The sequence below is a fragment of the Pseudophryne corroboree genome, chromosome 2 (genome assembly GCF_028390025.1).
Source record: "Pseudophryne corroboree isolate aPseCor3 chromosome 2, aPseCor3.hap2, whole genome shotgun sequence".
Taxonomy (NCBI): Eukaryota; Metazoa; Chordata; class Amphibia; order Anura; family Myobatrachidae; genus Pseudophryne; species Pseudophryne corroboree.
Genome location: NC_086445.1, coordinates 150197184 through 150213990, shown reverse-complemented (window position 1 = coordinate 150213990; position 16807 = coordinate 150197184). Strand labels below are relative to the sequence as shown.

At 48.0% G+C, this 16807-nt stretch overlaps 1 protein-coding gene across 3 annotated transcripts in view; it reads left to right on the top strand.

Moving 5' to 3' along the window:
• The window catches only part of CCDC169 (coiled-coil domain containing 169), a 356256-nt gene extending 340671 nt beyond the window's left edge, over positions 1-15585 (top strand). For all 3 annotated transcript variants that reach the window (XM_063951832.1, XM_063951831.1, XM_063951833.1), the window contains 2 exons: positions 3644-3720; positions 15459-15585. In XM_063951832.1, the coding sequence (XP_063807902.1) occupies positions 3644-3720; positions 15459-15516 (135 nt within the window). In that variant the 3' untranslated portion in view covers positions 15517-15585. The remainder of the gene's footprint in view (positions 1-3643; positions 3721-15458) is intronic.
• Positions 15586-16807: the final 1222 nt, after the last annotated feature.

The following is a 16807-nucleotide window of genomic DNA, read 5'->3' as shown; positions in this document are numbered from 1 at the left end:
CATCAGGGTGTCAGGATCCTACTGTATCTGGACGACTTGCTGATCCTGTCGAATTCCCCAGAAGTTCTCCTCCGTCATCTGGATGTGACGGTCCAGTTTCTGCAAGCCCACGGGTGGCTCATCAACTGTAAGAAATCTTCCTTGGTCCCTGCTCAGAACATGGTGCAACTGGGGGCATTGTTGGACACACAACCAGCGGTTGTTCTTGTCACAGGAGAAGGTCCTGAACCTTCAGGACAGGATTCGATGCTTCCTCTCTCGCCCACGAGTGTCGATACACTCGGCGATGCAAGTACTAGGCCTCATGGTGTCGGCTTTCGACATAGTAGAGTACGCTCAATTTAATTCCCGCCCTCTACAGAAGCTGATTCTTGCCAAGTGGGACGGCCTGCCTCACCGGATCAGGTCTCACATGATCTCCTTGTCTACGGAGGTTCGTCTGTCACTGAGCTGGTGGCTGCAGGACCAACGATTGAGCAGGGGTCGTCCCTTCTGGATCTCCAACTGGATCCTCCTGACAACGGATGCCAGTCTGAGGGGTTGGGGCACGGTGTTGGAGCAACACTCTCTTCAGGGTCGGTGGACCAGGGAGGAGTCTCTCCTTCCGATAAACATTCTGGAATTGCGGGCGGTGTTCAATGCTCTGAACCTGGCCCAGCATCTGATACAGAACAGGCTTGTTCAAGTACAGTCGGACAACGCCACCATGGTGACGTACATAAATCATCAAGGCGGCACTCGAAGCTGCATGGCTATGATGGAAGTGTCAAGGATTCTTCAGTGGGCGGAACGCCATCTGCCAGCCATATCGGCAGTGTTCATTCCGGGGGTCCTAAACTGGGAAGCGGACTTCCTCAGTCGTCAGGACGTACACGCCGGAGAGTGGAGGCTCCATCCAGAAGTATTTCAACTCCTAATGGAGAAGTGGGGCCTACCAGATGTAGACCTGATGGTGTCTCGACACAATCACAAGGTTCCGGTCTTCGGAGCAAGAACAAGGGATCCTCAAGCGGCGTTCGTGTACGCACTGGTAGTTCCGTGGAACTTTTGGATGCCGTGCGTGTTCCCTCCGATGTCACTCCTGCCCAGAGTAATAAGGAAGTTCAAGCAAGAAGGAGGGATCTTACTTCTTATCGCTCCAGCGTGGCCCAGACGGCATTGGTTCTCAGACCTACAGGGTCTCTTGTTAGAGCGTCCTCTTCTGCTTCTGCAGCGCCCAGACCACCTCGTTCAGGGCCCTTATGTATACCAGGATTTGGCCCGGCTGGCTTTGACGGCGTAGCTATTGAAGCTTCAGTTCTGAGGGTCAAAGGATTTTCTGAGGCGGTCATTCAAACTATGTTGAAGGCTTCGGCTCGGATTTATCATAGGGTCTGGAATGCTTACTTTGCTTGCTGTGCATCTAAAAATCATGACGCTTACAAGTTTAGTACGGCCAATCTTTTGGCTTTCCTGCAACAGGGCCTGGATTTAGGTCTTCGTCTGGCCTCCCTCAAGATTCATATTTCTGCCTTGTCAGTATGGTTTCAGAGAAAAATTGCGACCCTGCCTGATGTTCATACGTTCACTCAGGGTGTTTTACGGATTCAACCTCCCTATGTCCCACCCGTGGCTCCTTGGGATTTGTCGGTGGTTCTGGAGGCCTTGCAAGAGTCTCCGTTTGAACCTCTTGAATCTGTGGACCTTAAGTGGCTTACTCTTAAGGTCTTGTTTCTGCTGGCTATTGCCTCTGCTAGACGGGTTTCAGACTTGGGTGCCTTATCCTGTCGGCCACCTTTTCTGATTTTTCACCGTGACCGGGCGGTTCATCTACCTAAGGTGGTGTCTTCTTTCCACCTTAATCAAGAGATTGTGGTTCCAGCCTTTATCTCTCCTGAATTGTCCTCCAAAGAGCGGTCTTTGGATGTGGTACGGGCTCTCCGTATCTATGTGAAGAGGACAGCCTCCATTAGGAAGTCTTATTCTCTTTTCGTAGTTTTTGGTTTTCACAAACGTGGCTGGCCTGCGAATAAGCACAACATACAACATAGAACACCATAGGAACTAAACGCAGGTCCTCTTTAAATAAAAAATAGCATCGAAAAATCTCCTTACTTGTGCGCTTGCTTCTCCCTGGTGACGTGCTGGATAAGCTGCCTGTTTCTTAGCAGAGTCTTGTGCAGTGGAGGTCTGCAATTAAAATTGAAGAGACAAGCTTACTAGAAGCTCTGTAGAGGTAGACAGACCTTGGCCAGATAGATTAGAATGGTGGCCAGATAGATTAGAATGGTGGTTGCAGACCTTGGCCAGATAGATTAGAATGGTGATTGCACAAGCTTATGTACAGGCTGGTCTTCCAGCTCCTGCTACCATCAAAGCCCATTCTACTCGGTCGGTTGGACCTCTAGGGCGGCCCACCGTGGTGCGACCCTTGAACAATTGTGCAAGGCGGCTACGTGGTCCTCAGTGAACACTTTCATAAGATTCTATGCCTTCGATACTTCCACCTCCTTTGGACGCCGGGTTCTTGTGCCCGCTACAGTGCATCCCCTCCCATGAGGAACTGCTTTAGGACATCCCCGATGTTATCCCTGTGGAACCCAGTGTACCCTGCTGCAGAAACTGAGAGTTATGGTAAGAACTTAACTTTGTTAAATCTCTTTCTGCGATGTACACTGGGTTCCACAGGGCGCCCACCCTGACGCACTTAGCTTCTTTGGGTTTGTATGGCATTAGCCGCTTATACCTTCTCCTGTCGTGAGAATGTGGTGTATGTGACTGCTAACTGTTGTCGTCTCTTTTACCTGCTACTGCATTGGACTGGTTAACAAAACTGAGCTCCTGTGCACGGAGGCGGGGTTATAGAGAAGGCGGCGCTGAGCATCTTGGGAACAGTCAAAGCTTTTAGCCTCCCTGTTGGTGCCTCGAATCAAGATCCAACTCTACACACCGATGTTATCCCTGTGGAACCCAGTGTACCTCGCAGAAAGGGATTTAACAAAGGTAAGTTCTTACCATAAATCTCCTTTTTCCCTATTTTTAGGGCGAATTTCGATTCGCCCTATTCAATGTAAGTTCCGTTTTTTCGACTTTTTTCGGAAATTCCAACACTGTCGAAAAACAGGTGGATCTGCGAATTCCCCGCCGATCCACCTGATTTGGTGAATTTGAGGGCGATTTTGACAATTTTTTTAATCCCATTTTCGCCAATGCCAATTCGACTTTAAAAAAAAGTCGATTGGCATGCCGAAAACTGGACAAAAGTAGTCAAAAACGCCCGCAAATTTAATAAGGAACTCTCGGATCCTCTCCATCAGAGAGGATCCGATAGTAATTGAATATACCCCGTAATCCTGTACTGTACAGTATGTATTTTTTACAAACCATTATTAAGTTATGATGTCATTTAGTTCTGATATTTTTTTTTTATTCCATATCCTTGTATTAATTTTTTCATCCTTCTATTTTCCCTTAGGCTAAAATAAAGAGCAAAACTCATAATATGTCAATTTTCCCCACAGAATCCTCGCAGAAAGCTGGACTTAAAATGAGTACATTTAGATAAATACAGTAGTTTTTCTTAATATTTACTACATCAAAAACACTTGAACTGTCTACCTCTACAGAGCTTCTAGTAAGCTTGTCTCTTCAATTTCAATTGCAGACCTCCACTGCACAAGACTCTGCTAAGAAACAGGCAGCTTATCCAGCACATGTCACCAGGGAGAAGCAAGCGCACAAGTAAGGAGATTTTTCTATGCTATTTTTTATTTAAAGAGGACCTGCCTTTAGTTCCTATGGTGTTCTATGTTGTATTTACGGGGGTGGATCATAGAGTCGACAGTGACTAGGTCGACACCTGAAATAGGTTGACATGGTCTTTAGGTCGACATGAACAAGGTTGACATGGAAAAAGGTCAACATGAGTTTTTAATGTATTTTTGGTGTTGTTTTCTTCGTAAAGTGACAGGGAACCACCGTTTGTGCACCGTGTCCCCTCACATGGCTCGCTTTGTGCAAGGTGCCTCGCTCCACTACCGCTGCGCTCGGCACAGGTTACCGTTCCCAATTGTAGTCCACGTGGATCGTAAAGTATGAAAAAGTTTTTAAAAAATGAAAAAAATTTGATAAAACTCATGTCAACCTTTTTCCAATGGCGACCTAGTGACCATTTTGACCAATAGACAATGTCGATCGAATGCATGTCCACCAATAGTGGTCGACCTAAGGAGTGTCAACCTAAGTGCTGTCTACCTAAAGACCGGATACCATATTACTGCCTAGTGCACTTTCTGATAAGCAATAAAAGCAGGGTCCCCTGTATACGAAAAATACTTAAGGGGGTATCCAGTTAGCCCTGATGCATTTTCAGCTGATAACAACGTCCTGATATCGCGATTTATGACCAATGGTCATTATTGCGGTATCCAATTAGAGTCTGTTTTTAACGGCTGAAAATGGACCCGCGATTGCACAAAAACACATGGGATCGGGGATAAGTTCCCGATCCCATGTGTTATCGCGGCTCCGGTGGCTGCTTATCTGGGATGATGCTTTGCGTGCCTGAAGCACGCAAAGCATTATACCCCATAAGTGCCGGTAACGAGGGATAAGAATGCCAGCATCAAGGCTAATAGGATAGCCTCCAGGAAACCTCTTAGCAGCGGTAAAGTACATATATGCTTTGTATGTTTGCGCCATGCCCCACCATGATTGTCCCCAAAGAGAGATCTATAGAATACACAATGACATGTCCTGAGATGGGACCCGACATGTGCTAAGTCCATTTTACCAGTACAGTTATAGATTAAGGGACAGATGTATCAAGCAGTGTAAAGAGTGGACAAGTGGGGAAGTTTTCCATAGCAACCAGTTATTTTATAGAATGTACAGTACTTGATAAATGCTATCTCAAAGCGGATTGGCTGTTATGGGCAACTTGTCCATTCCTTCAGTCTTTTTACTGCTTGATACATCTCCGACGAAGTTTTTATAATGAGGGGAAATCATGACTGTCTCACATTCTCTACATATCTCACATTTGTACATTCTGATGTTTTACGTATGTGGGTTATGGGGGTCATTCCGACCCGATCGCTCGCTGCAGTTTATCGCAGCGTTCGGGTCGGGACTGCGCATGCGCCCTCGGTGCCTAGCGATCGCCTCTGAGATAGAGGCGGTCGCTGGGCGGGAGGGGGCTGAACGACGGCGTTATGCAGCCGTTTAGGGGGAGCGGTCCGGCCAACGCAGGCGTGGCCGGACCGTTGGGGGAGCAGCCGCTGCGGGCCGGGGTGTGACGAGTAGCTCCCGGTCACTCTTGAAGTGCAAAGGCATCGCCGATGTGCGATGCCTTCGCACTTCTGTGAGGGGGGGCCGGCCTGACATGCGGGGCGGACTAGCCCTGTTCTGGGCGTCCCCCCGCATGTCTGAGTTCATGATCGTAGCTGTGCTATATTTAGCACAGCTACAGTCAACTCGGAATGACCCCCTATGTTTGCAGATAAATGTGTTTTCCCAAATCATCAAAGTTCAGTACATTTGGGAAGGGAAATATTTTCAATAGTCATGTATTGCAGATTACTGTCAGTACCAGCAGTCATAGACATCACTGGCCTGTCTGCAGTGCTCAGTAGATCACTGATTCCTGGTCTTCCCAATTAGATAACTCACAGCCAACAGGTCTCCAGGGGTCAGAGAAGCATATGATCATCTAATCCAATCACAGCTGAGCACATGCTCCTCTGATCCCTGGTTTGTAGTCTCATGACCCACCCCTTCCTAGTTTCTGGACAGATGGTTAAGAGCAATAATGTTGACACAACAATCTTCAGAATGTCAACAAGTTAACAATGTTGACATCTGAAATGTCACCATGTGAAATGTTCACATTCTGAGAATGCAGACAGGGTTAGGCTCCGCCAGGAGTTTAGGCTACGGGGGGAGGTTAGGGTGAGGCTGTGGGATGAGGGGTGGTTAGGCACTAGGGGATCACCAGTTTGCCCAAGTTCCTGCCCTCAGTAGACCCAATATTCGGCTGCCCCATAGTCACTGCCATCTTAATGTGCTAAGCCAGTGGTTCTCAAACTGTGTGCCCAGGCACCCCAAAACTTGCAGGGGTGCCTTGGATTGGTGGTCTAGAACCAATTCAAATTAGTTATGGTCAATGTAATAGGAAAAGAACAGTGCTTGTGACCATAGGCGGGATCCAGGGGGGTGGGGGTACTCGGGCCCGTGCCCCCCCCCCCCCCCCCCCTTCCCTTGTCATTTCTGACTTCTTTTTTTTTTCAAAAGGAGAACAGCAGCAGCACTACTGCTATTTCCATCAGTCAGATTTGATAAAAGAGCCAGCAGGCACTAGGACCCACCGCGGCTCTAACAGCAAGTCCGTGTGCAGCTCCAGCCTCCCCCTGCTCACACCGCAACCTACCTCCCCCACTGCCAGCCGGCCAGAGTACAGCCCAGGCGCAGGGTTCAAATGCCAGCATTGAGTAAGACTGTTACTTATGACAGCGCAGAAGGCTTCATTAGCCCTCACTGCACCACACAGTTTCCCAGCGCTTCCTCCTCCACTTCCTTTACCACCATGCTAGGTGCAGTCAAACTCAGCCTCAGTTTTGAGAAGGCGGCCCGTGTGATTGTGACAGTGCTGTCCTGCAGATGTTTTATGCTGCTGTTGGAGATCCAGCTGGCTGCTTCTGCTAATCAAAGATGGGCAGTTCGTGTCCTGCAGTCTGAGTCTCAGTGCAGTGCCCAAAACAAGGTATGCTGCACCTGCCACCACCAACTAAAAACTTTAATAATTATATTGTGCTGGGGTGCCTTCCAGGATCCCATAACTAATGGAACAGGTGACCAACATTTCAAGGCCCAATCAGCCTTTTCATCAGGGTGAAACATTGGCAATAAACCAGGATGCGCTCCTACAGCCAATCATTACCTGATGGCGTATCCTGTGAGACCACACCCCTTATCTGGGAGCACGCATGTCTTAGATGCATGTAAATAGAACTATTACCGTTCTCCTATCATGGTGCCCCCCCTTTCATTTTCTTCTGGATCCGCCCCTGCTTGTGACTGCCAATCATAAAATATAGGGACAAACAGAAACAAATCTTGTCCCTCACCACACAAATCTAACCTAAGGATGACCTATAAACACAATTTACTTTATAAATTTCTCAATTATAAGACTTTTGGCCTAGGGGTGCTGTGAAAAAAAATTCTAAAAAAAGGTGCAGTGATTCAAAGAAGTTAGGGAACCACTGTGCTAAACAATAAAAACTGGAGTATAAAAATATATGTTTGAATGCCCAGGATCATATATTCATTGCCGTACTTATAATGGGTGCAGTGCACACTGGCCCCTAGGATCCAGGGGGGCCCACACCCTGCACCCATTGTTTTCAATACTTATCCTCCGGAATCCTGCGTTGGCAGTAGCAAAGCTTGTGCGTTGTGTAGTATAAGCTGCTGGCCCCTGTTTTCTGATTCTGTGAAGACTTTGTCTGTCTTGTGGATACTTTTCCAGATTCTTTACCCATTTGAGACCTAGTCCTTGCCCTGTTTGTACCTACGTTCAGCCTCAGTGTGTATTAACCCTCTGGCTGCCATCCCAGTGTTTCCGTACTCAGCCTGCAAAGTGTTCTAACTGCATGTGCCTGCATACTAACTGCACAGTGCCTGAGAGCCATCTGCACAGTGCCTGCATTCCATTTCACAGTGCCTTATCTGCCCACGTTGAGATCCTGGTCCAGCCTTGACCTTAACCTTCTGTGCTTCTGTATGTACATTTACCCTCCATTACATTCCAGCTCATTATCCTGGTCTCCAGTCTATTATGTGAGCCCCTACTGCTATAAGTCCAGGTGGCAACCTAAGTACTGGCGTGCGTGTTGTACATTAAGGGAACAGTGGGGACTGTTATTGTTATTTGCAGAAGACCCTCTCACCTCTAGGGGTCTCACACAAATAGTGCTGAAGTTCTCTAACACAGCACTAGGGTCCCCTAGTGACCCTAGTGCCCAGAGTCTACAGCGCAGCCGGCTAGAGAGGAATGTGCCCAGACGGAGTCTGCACATGGGCCTCCTCTTCTCTTGAAGCTCCCCTGTTCATATTACTGCTATGATTTTAAACAGACATTTGTAGTAAATCATATCTTTCCAGGATACAGCTGCCATGTTGTGTAAGGTTCTTCAAATTGGAAATTGTTATCCTATAATGTACAGAGTAACCAGAACAGTAAATGGGTTATAAGAAGATGTGTTGCTGTTTGTCTGTTGTAGTTTAGGCTACATAGTACTGACAAGTAAAGCACCTGTGCGGCGTGACAAGTCAGGTGTGATGGAGGGGATTAAGGAGACTGGGGAACCACAGCAATAATCACTGAAGGGAGTCGTGTAGATAAAGAAGACCCTTCAAAGGGGAAGTGTTGATTGTGGTCTGTCGCTTAGACTAGTTGAACACGCACACCCTATTTAAAGTCATTGCGTCATATCCATGGGTATGAATTAGTCCAATATAAATATTTGGGGCTGGATGTAATGACGCCAGAGTTCGGCGGCCATGCGGGATGCCGGCGGAACTTGACATTCTTTTTCTGCTGTGGGGTACACTGGGCTCCACAAGGATAGACATTGGGGTGTAGAGTAGGATCTTGATCCGAAACACCAACAGGCCCAAAAGCTTTGACCTTCTTCCCAAGATGCATAGCGCCGCCTCCTATATCACCCCGCCTCCGTGCACAGGAGCTCAGTTTGTAGTTGGTGCTTGCAGTGCAAGCATGTAACAGGAACAGCTGCTCACAGCAGCTCTAGAAAAAGCTTTTTCTGAGGAAAAAAGAAGACTACAAGGGCTGCAGCAGAGGCACAGATTGTGTTAGATGTCAGTAGACATTACCTGCTGCAGCTCCATCTCTCCCCCAGCGGCGCTGTACACTCCCAGCGGCGCTGTACACGGCTGGGGCTCTCCGGGATCGCGTGGCCGCACTTCGGGAGGAGGTAAGTGGGTCCCGTGGCAGTACAGGCGATCCCACTAGATCACCAGGGCATGGGTGCAGGTCAGGTTTTCTCTCTAAACCTTTTTACAAGTAGCCCGCAGTACCCGGTGGTTTTGCCAGCAGAGGGGATAAGGCTTAGACCTGGAGCCCCTCCCCCGGCCCCAGGGCGCCATTTCCAGTAAATGTTCCCACCCTGGAGCTGCATATCTGTCTCTCCCTGACTCCCTGTCAGTGTTTGGGCGCCATTTCTCTCAGCTACACTGTTCCTGGGACTGCTTGGGCAAATCCTTCTTTGTAAAGCCGCCTGGTTGTCAGCGCTGTGACTTTACATGACACTTAAGTATTCTACATGTCAATTAGACAGTGTTAGTTAAGAAAGAGTGCATTTAGTCAGGGTTCTCTGGTACAAGTACCCTGTGATATACATCCAGTTCTTGCTGTGCAGTGTTATATCTATTGATTATAGAGCTATATATATATATATAAGCTGGTCCAGTGCAGTATTATTGTTGGTAATAACCTCTGCATTGTATAACTGTGACTATATGTGTGTGCATTGGCTTGCTGAGTGATTTCCATTGTGTGTCTCTCACTCACCTTGCTATCCCTATATTCTATAACCTGAGGGAGTTTGGTGCGTCAGGTTTTATAATAATATAGGATATTCACAAGATATACTCTAATACGTATTTTTCTTTGTGATTGTAGACACCATGGCCCTCATTCCGAGTTGATCGGTCGCAAGGCGAATTTAGCAGAGTTACACACGCTAAGCCGCCGCCTACTGGGAGTGAATCTTAGCTTCTTAAAATTGCGACCGATGTATTCGCAATATTGCGATTACTAACTACTTAGCAGTTTCTGAGTAGCTCCAGACTTACTCTGCCTGTGCGATCAGTTCAGTGCTTGTCGTTCCTGGTTGACGTCACAAACACACCCAGCGTTCGCCCAGGCACTCCCACCGTTTCTCCGGCCACTCCTGCGTTTTTTCCGGAAACGGTAGCGTTTTCAGCCACACGCCCCTGAAACGCCGTGTTTCCGCCCAGTAACACCCATTTCCTGTCAATCACATTACGATCGCCGGAGCGAAGAAAAAGCCGTGAGTAAAAATACTTTCTTCATAGTAAAGTTACTTGGCGCAGTCGCAGTGCGAACTTTGCGCATGCGTACTAAGCGGATTTTCACTGCGATGCGATGAAAAAGAACGAGCGAACAACTCGGAATGAGGGCCCATATCTCTCCTGTATCTCTGCTTGTGCTGACTACACTGCGCAGGGGTTTGGGCATGAGGTATTGTGCTGCTGACAATTGTACTGTGTTACCTAATACTGCAAGTTATATCATGTCTGCTTCTGAAGGTAACGGTTCTGGGGCTGAACACACTGCCGGTGTTGCTGAAGCCACAGATCCCTATTAGGAGACTATAGCAGCTGCGGGCTCTGGTTCTGGGGGCTCCTTACCCCCCAGTGGGACTGTGGCAACGGGGGTCCATAATGACCCACCATGGGCTACTTTCTCCACGCTTCTAAATACACTAGTTACTAAACTAATACCCCCTATGGGACTTCCTATGCCGGTTCAACCGTATGTGGTCCCCGCGGCTAACCCGCCGTGGGCAGATAACTTGTCTGCCCAATTGAAGAAATTGAACCAGTCCTTGACTACTAAAAAGTCCTCGCTCGCCTAAGACCATGGGATCCTCTAAGCAAGCTTTTACCTCCTCACAATCCACTGCTGTCACTGACACCTCGTCTGATGAAGATGGCGCTTACACTGACCCCACAGATTCTGACTCAGATACTGCTGATGGGGAGGGTAGTTCACATGTGGATGTTCCTGATCTTTTGGAGGCTATTAAGTTGATTCTACAGATTACGGATGATCCCGAGCCATCCGTCCCTCCTAAGAAACCAGATAGGATCAAGCGTCAGAAGGTGGTTAAACAAGTTTTACCTCACTCTGACCACCTAGTGGATATACGTCAGGAATCCTGGTGAAACCCAGGAGAGAAGCATGTAACAGAAAGCGATTTACACCCTCACGGGTGCTGCACAAAGGCCCACTATTGCAGCAACATGGGCTGCAGAGGCTATTGAAGCATGGGCCCTAGAGTTGGAAGTTGAAATCTCTTCTGACCATGCTAGACAATGCTTGTCATATATTGTCACAGCTTCTCACTATATTAAAGAGGCGGCTTCTGATGCCGGTATTCTAGCAGCCAAGGCCTCTACTACGTCAGTCCTGGCTCGAGGGATATTGTGGCTGAGATCCTGGTCTGTGGATCTGGACTCTAGAAAAACCCAGGAGGTACTCCCTTTCAAGGGAGATATTCTGTTTGGGGAGGACTTAAATAAGACAGTGGCTGACTTGGCTACTGCCAAAACTGCCTGTCTCCCAAGTACCGCTCCTTCTGTGTCGAAGGCTACCACAAGCAGGCCCGCACTTCCAAACCTGGTAATCCAAAGCCCAAAAGAGACTGGGCTGCCCGTCAGCCAGCTTCCAAGACCGATAAGCCTGCCGCATGACGGGGCGGGCCTCCCCCTGGGGGATCCCAGGGTGGGGGGCCAGCTTCTAGGGTATACCCAGTAATGGTTGAAGACCACTTCAGATGTCTGGGTACGGGAAGTCGTCACTCGAGGTTACGCCATAGCCTTCAAAAACCGTCCCCCTCATCGATTTTGCCTGACAGACGTCCCTTTGGACCAGACAAAGGCAAAAACTCTACACTCTGTGGTACAGACCCTCCTGGATACAGGAGTGGTGGTACAGGTGCCTCTTGCTCGGATGGGCCGGGGGTACTATTCTCCGCTGTTTCTAGTCCCGAAACCGAATGGGTCTTCTTGGCCCATTCTCAACTTCAAGGCATTGAACAGGTTTGTGAAAGTTGCCAAGTTCCGTATGGAAACCCTTCGCTCTATAGTTCTGGCCTTGGAACCTGGGGATTATATGGTCTCCCTGGACATACAAGATGCTTACCTGCATATTCCTATAGCAGTGTCACATCAGCAGTACCTGAGGTTTGTGATTGGCAACCTCCATTACCAGTTTCGGGCGTTACCTTTTGGTTTAACTACGGCTCCGCGAGTTTTCACCAAAGTTATGGCGGTGATGACGGTGGTACTTCGCCGTCAAGGGATCAGGATCCTGCCGTATCTGGATGACTTGTTGATCCTGGCAAATTCCCTAGAACTTCTCCTACGTCATCTGGATATGACTGTCCGGTTTCTGCAAGCCCACAGGTGGCTCATCAACTGGAAGAAATCCTCCCTGGTTCCTGCTCAGAGCATGGTACGACTGGGAGCGCTATTGGACACTCACAACCAGCGGCTGTTCTTGTCCCAGGAGAAAGTCCTGAAACTTCAGGGCAAGATTCATTGCTTCCTTTCTCGTCCGCAAGTGTCGATACATTCAGCGATGCAGGTGCTGGGCCTCATGGTGTCAGCATTTGACATTGTGGAGTATGCTCAATTCCATTCTCGCCCCCTCCAGAGGCTGATTCTAGCCAAGTGGGACGGCCTGCCTCACCGGATCAGGTCTCACATGATCTCATTGACTCCGGAGGTCCGTCTTTCGCTGCACTGGTGGCTCCAGGACCAACGATTGTGCAGGGGCCGTCCCTTCTGGATATCCGACTGGGTCCTGTTGACAACAGATGCCAGTCTATGAGGTTGGGGCGCAGTGCTGGAGCAACACTCCCTTCAGGGCTGGTGGATCTCCTTTCAATCAACATTCTGGAATTGCGGGCGGTTCTACAATTTGTTGAACCTGGCCCAGCATTTAATTCAGAACCGTCCTGTTCAAATACAGTCAGACAACGCCACCACAGTGGCTTACATAAATCATCAAGGCGGCACTCGAAGCCGTTTGGCAATGAAGGAAGTCTCACGGATTCTGCAATGGCGGAACGCCATCTACCGGCCATATCGGCAGTATTCATTCCGGAGTCCTGAATTGGGAAGCGGACTTTCTCAGTCGTCAGGACGTACACGCTGGAGAGTGGGGCCTCCATCCAGCAGTTTTTCAACTCCTAGTGGAAAAGTGGGGCCTTCCAGACGTAGATCTGATGGCGTCTCGACACAGTCACAAAGCTCCGGTCTTTGGAGCAAGGACAAGAGATCCTCAAGCAGCATTCGTGGATGCGCTGGCGGTGCCGTGGAGGTTTCGGCTGCCGTACGTGTTCCCTCCGGTGTCACTCCTGCCCAGGGTAATTCGGAAGTTCAAGCAAGAAAGATGAATTCTGCTTCTCATAGCTCCAGTGTGGCCCAGACGGCACTGGTTCTCAGACCTGCAGGGCCTATCGTCAGAGCGTCCAATTCTACTTCCACAATGCCCAGACCTCCTCGTTCAGGGCCCCTGTGTCTATCAGGACCTAGCCCGGCTGTCTTTGACGGCGTGGCTCTTGAAGCTTCCGTCTTGAGGGCTAAAGGGTTTTCTGAGGCAGTCATTCAAACTATGTTGCAGGCCCGGAAACCGGCTTCTACTCGGATTTACCATAGGGTCTGGCATTCTTACTTTGTTTGGTGCGCATCTAACAATTATGACGCTTCCAAGTTTAGTACAGCCAAGTTGTTGGCCTTTCTTCAGTAGGGCCTGGACTTAGGCCTGCGTCTGGCCTCCTTCAAGGTTCAAATATCTGCCTTGTCGGTGTGGTTTCAGAGAAAGATTGCGACCTTACCTGATGTGCATACCTTTACTCAGGGTGTGTTGTGTATGCAACCTCCCTATGTCCCGCCTGTGGCTCCTTGGGACTTGTCGGTGGTTTTGGAGGCGTTACAAGAGTCTCCGTTTGAACCTCTTGGTACAGCTGATCTTAAGTGGCTTTCCCTTAAGGTGGTGTTTCTGCTGGCTATTGCTTCAGCTAGAAGAGTGTCGGATTTGGGTGCTTTGTCTTGTAGTTCCCCATATCTGATATTTCACCGTGACCGGGAGGTTCTTAGGACTCGTCCCGGTTATTTGCCTAAGGTGGTTTCTTCGTTCCACTTTAATCAGGAGATTGTGGTGCCGACCTTTGTGTCTCCTGATCTGTCTCCCAAAGAGCGGTGTTTGTATGTGGTACGGGCTCTCCGTATCTATGTGAAGAGAACTGCTTCTGTTAGGAAATCTGATTCTCTCTTTATTCTGTTTGGGTTTCACAAACGGGGCTGGCCTGCTCACAAGCAGACTTCGGCCAGATGGATTAGAATGGTGATTGCACATGCTTATGTGAGGGCTGGTCTGTCAGCTCCTGCTCACATTACAGCCCATTCTACTCGGGCTGTTGTACCTTCTTGGGCGGCCCGCCGTGATGCGACCCTTGAACAATTGTGCATGGCGGCTACGTGGTCCTCAGTGAACACGTTCATAAGGTTCTATGCCTTTGATACTGCAGCTTCCCAGGATGCTTCCTTTGGACGCCGGGTTCTTGTGCCCTCTACAGTGCGTCCCCTCCCATAAGGAACTGCTTTAGGACATCCCCAATGTCTATCCTTGTGGAGCCCAGTGTACCCCGCAGCAGAAAACGAGTTTTATGGTAAGATCTTACCTTTGTTAAAACTCTGCGAGGTACACTGGGATCCACAAGGCGCCCACCCTGACGCACTTAGCTGCTTTGGGTTGGTGTGGCTATAGCCGCTGACACTTTCTCCTGTCGGGAGAGTGTGGTGTTTGTGGCAACTTGCAGTTGTCGTCTCTTTTACTTGCTACTGCATTGGGCTGGTTAACAAAACTGAGCTCCTGTGCACGAAGGCATGGTGATATAGGAGGCGGTGCTATGCATCTTGGGAAGAAGGTCAAAGCTTTTGAGCCTGTTGGTGCTTCGGATCAAGATCCTACTCTACACACCCCAATGTCTATCCTTGTGGAGCCCAGTGTACCTCACAGAAAGAGTTTTAACAAAGGTACGTTCTTACCATAAAACTCGTTTTAAAGGGGCAATCCATTACAAGGCATGGTTTTGCCTTCTATGTGATTGGCCCTTTAAAAAAATGTCCGAGTTCAGCTGGCATCCTGCACGGACGTTGAAGTCGGGCGTCATTACATCCGGCCCCTGATATCTTTATACACTTATGTTTGTAAGCAAAGCTGCCATGGCTCCTTGGCTTTGTGATCAAGTCACGCTCGCAGCAATGACTCATATCAGTCCCCATTTCCAGCTTTCAAAAAAATACATATGGTACACGAGTATAAATATTTCTGTATGGTTAGTAGGAAGATGTAATAATCTACATTAAACTACATTTACTTAATGTGCAGCAAACATTCTAAAATGTTCCACTGAAGATTAAGCTGTCTCACGTTCCTTTTGCCTATTGCACACAGTACTGTTGTCAGACCTGTGATTTCCCTGTCTCTCACCCTTCTCTCTGTACATGTGTATTAGGAGCTATTATGAATAGGGGTGGTTAATGGTAATTTTGGAAAGTGGCACAATTACATAAAGCATTATGTTACTTTTATGTCTATATATAATACATTTTTGAATGCTTTACTCTTTCTGCTTTTCCAGGGGAATATATAATACTTCTACAAGCAAAAAGACTTCGGATGGAAAGAAAATACTGTGAGAAACACTGAACAACTAAATAACTCTCAGAAAATGAGACATATTGCCAAATATAAAACTACAAACAGTATATTGTCTTCGTCTATTTGTTCAATGATCTCTTTTATGGTTACGAAGCTGCAGCTTTTCTAGCCACACTTGCAGTCAGTGTAAAGCTCGGTGAGCCTTACATTGACTTTGAGTGCTGCTTTAAATTGTCACCTCAAAGCCGCTGCTTCGTAAATAGAGCGCAATGGGTCTTGTAGATATATGGCTTTTTTAAGGTGTGCTTAACTATGGACTGGTCACATTATTGTAATTCATATTGAACTCTGTCTTGGCTAGAATGTCCCCAGTTTTCAATTGGGTGGTTAAAGGACCAGGCCTAGCCAATCCAATCATCATGTGTGCAAATAAAGACATGGTTGAATGTGACGGAGGCAGTGAGCAGGGAAATGGTGACAGACAGGAAGCTGGAGACTGAATGGAAAGGGCAGGGTCCCTCAACAGTACAGAGTAGTGATATTGGGTTCCTGTTAGGCTTATGTGGTAAGATTATGGTATGAATAAAACTCCTTCATCTGAAACGAAGTTCATATATCCCACTACTTCACATATCAGTTTCACTTCTTATTTTTTTAATCTTGTTATTAATATGCAACAGGTTACAGTGGATACTGGACATCACAGGTGAACATTTGAGATGCAAAGTACAATGAGCAAACCTCATAGTACAATATAAATATATTATACTATGTGGTTTGCTCATTGTACTCTGTATGTACTGTATATATATATATATATATATATATAGAGAGAGAGAGATACTGTGTGATATTATTATTATTATTTTCTCATACGTCCTAGAGGATGCTGGGGACTCCAAAAGGACCATGGGGTATAGACGGATCCGCAGGAGCTTGGGCACACTATAAAGACTTAAACTGGGTGTGAACCGGCTCCTCCCTCTATGCCCCTCCTCTAGACCTCAGTCAGACTTTGTGCCCAGGAGTGATGGGTCACACACTAAGGGAGCTCTCCTGAGTTTCTCTGAAAGACTTTATGTTAGGTTTTTTATTTTCAGGGAGACCTGCTGGCTACAGGCTCCCTGCAGCGTGGGAGTGAGGGGAGAGAAGCAGGACCTACTTCTTCTTAGTTTAAAGGCTCTGCTTCTCGGCTACTGGACACCATTAGCTCCAGAGGGTTCGATTACTTGGTGCGCCTAGCTGCTTGTTCCCGGAGCCGCACAGTCAATCCCCTCACAAAAGCCTGAAGAAAGAAGCCGGGTGAGTATTGGAAGAAAAGAAGACTTC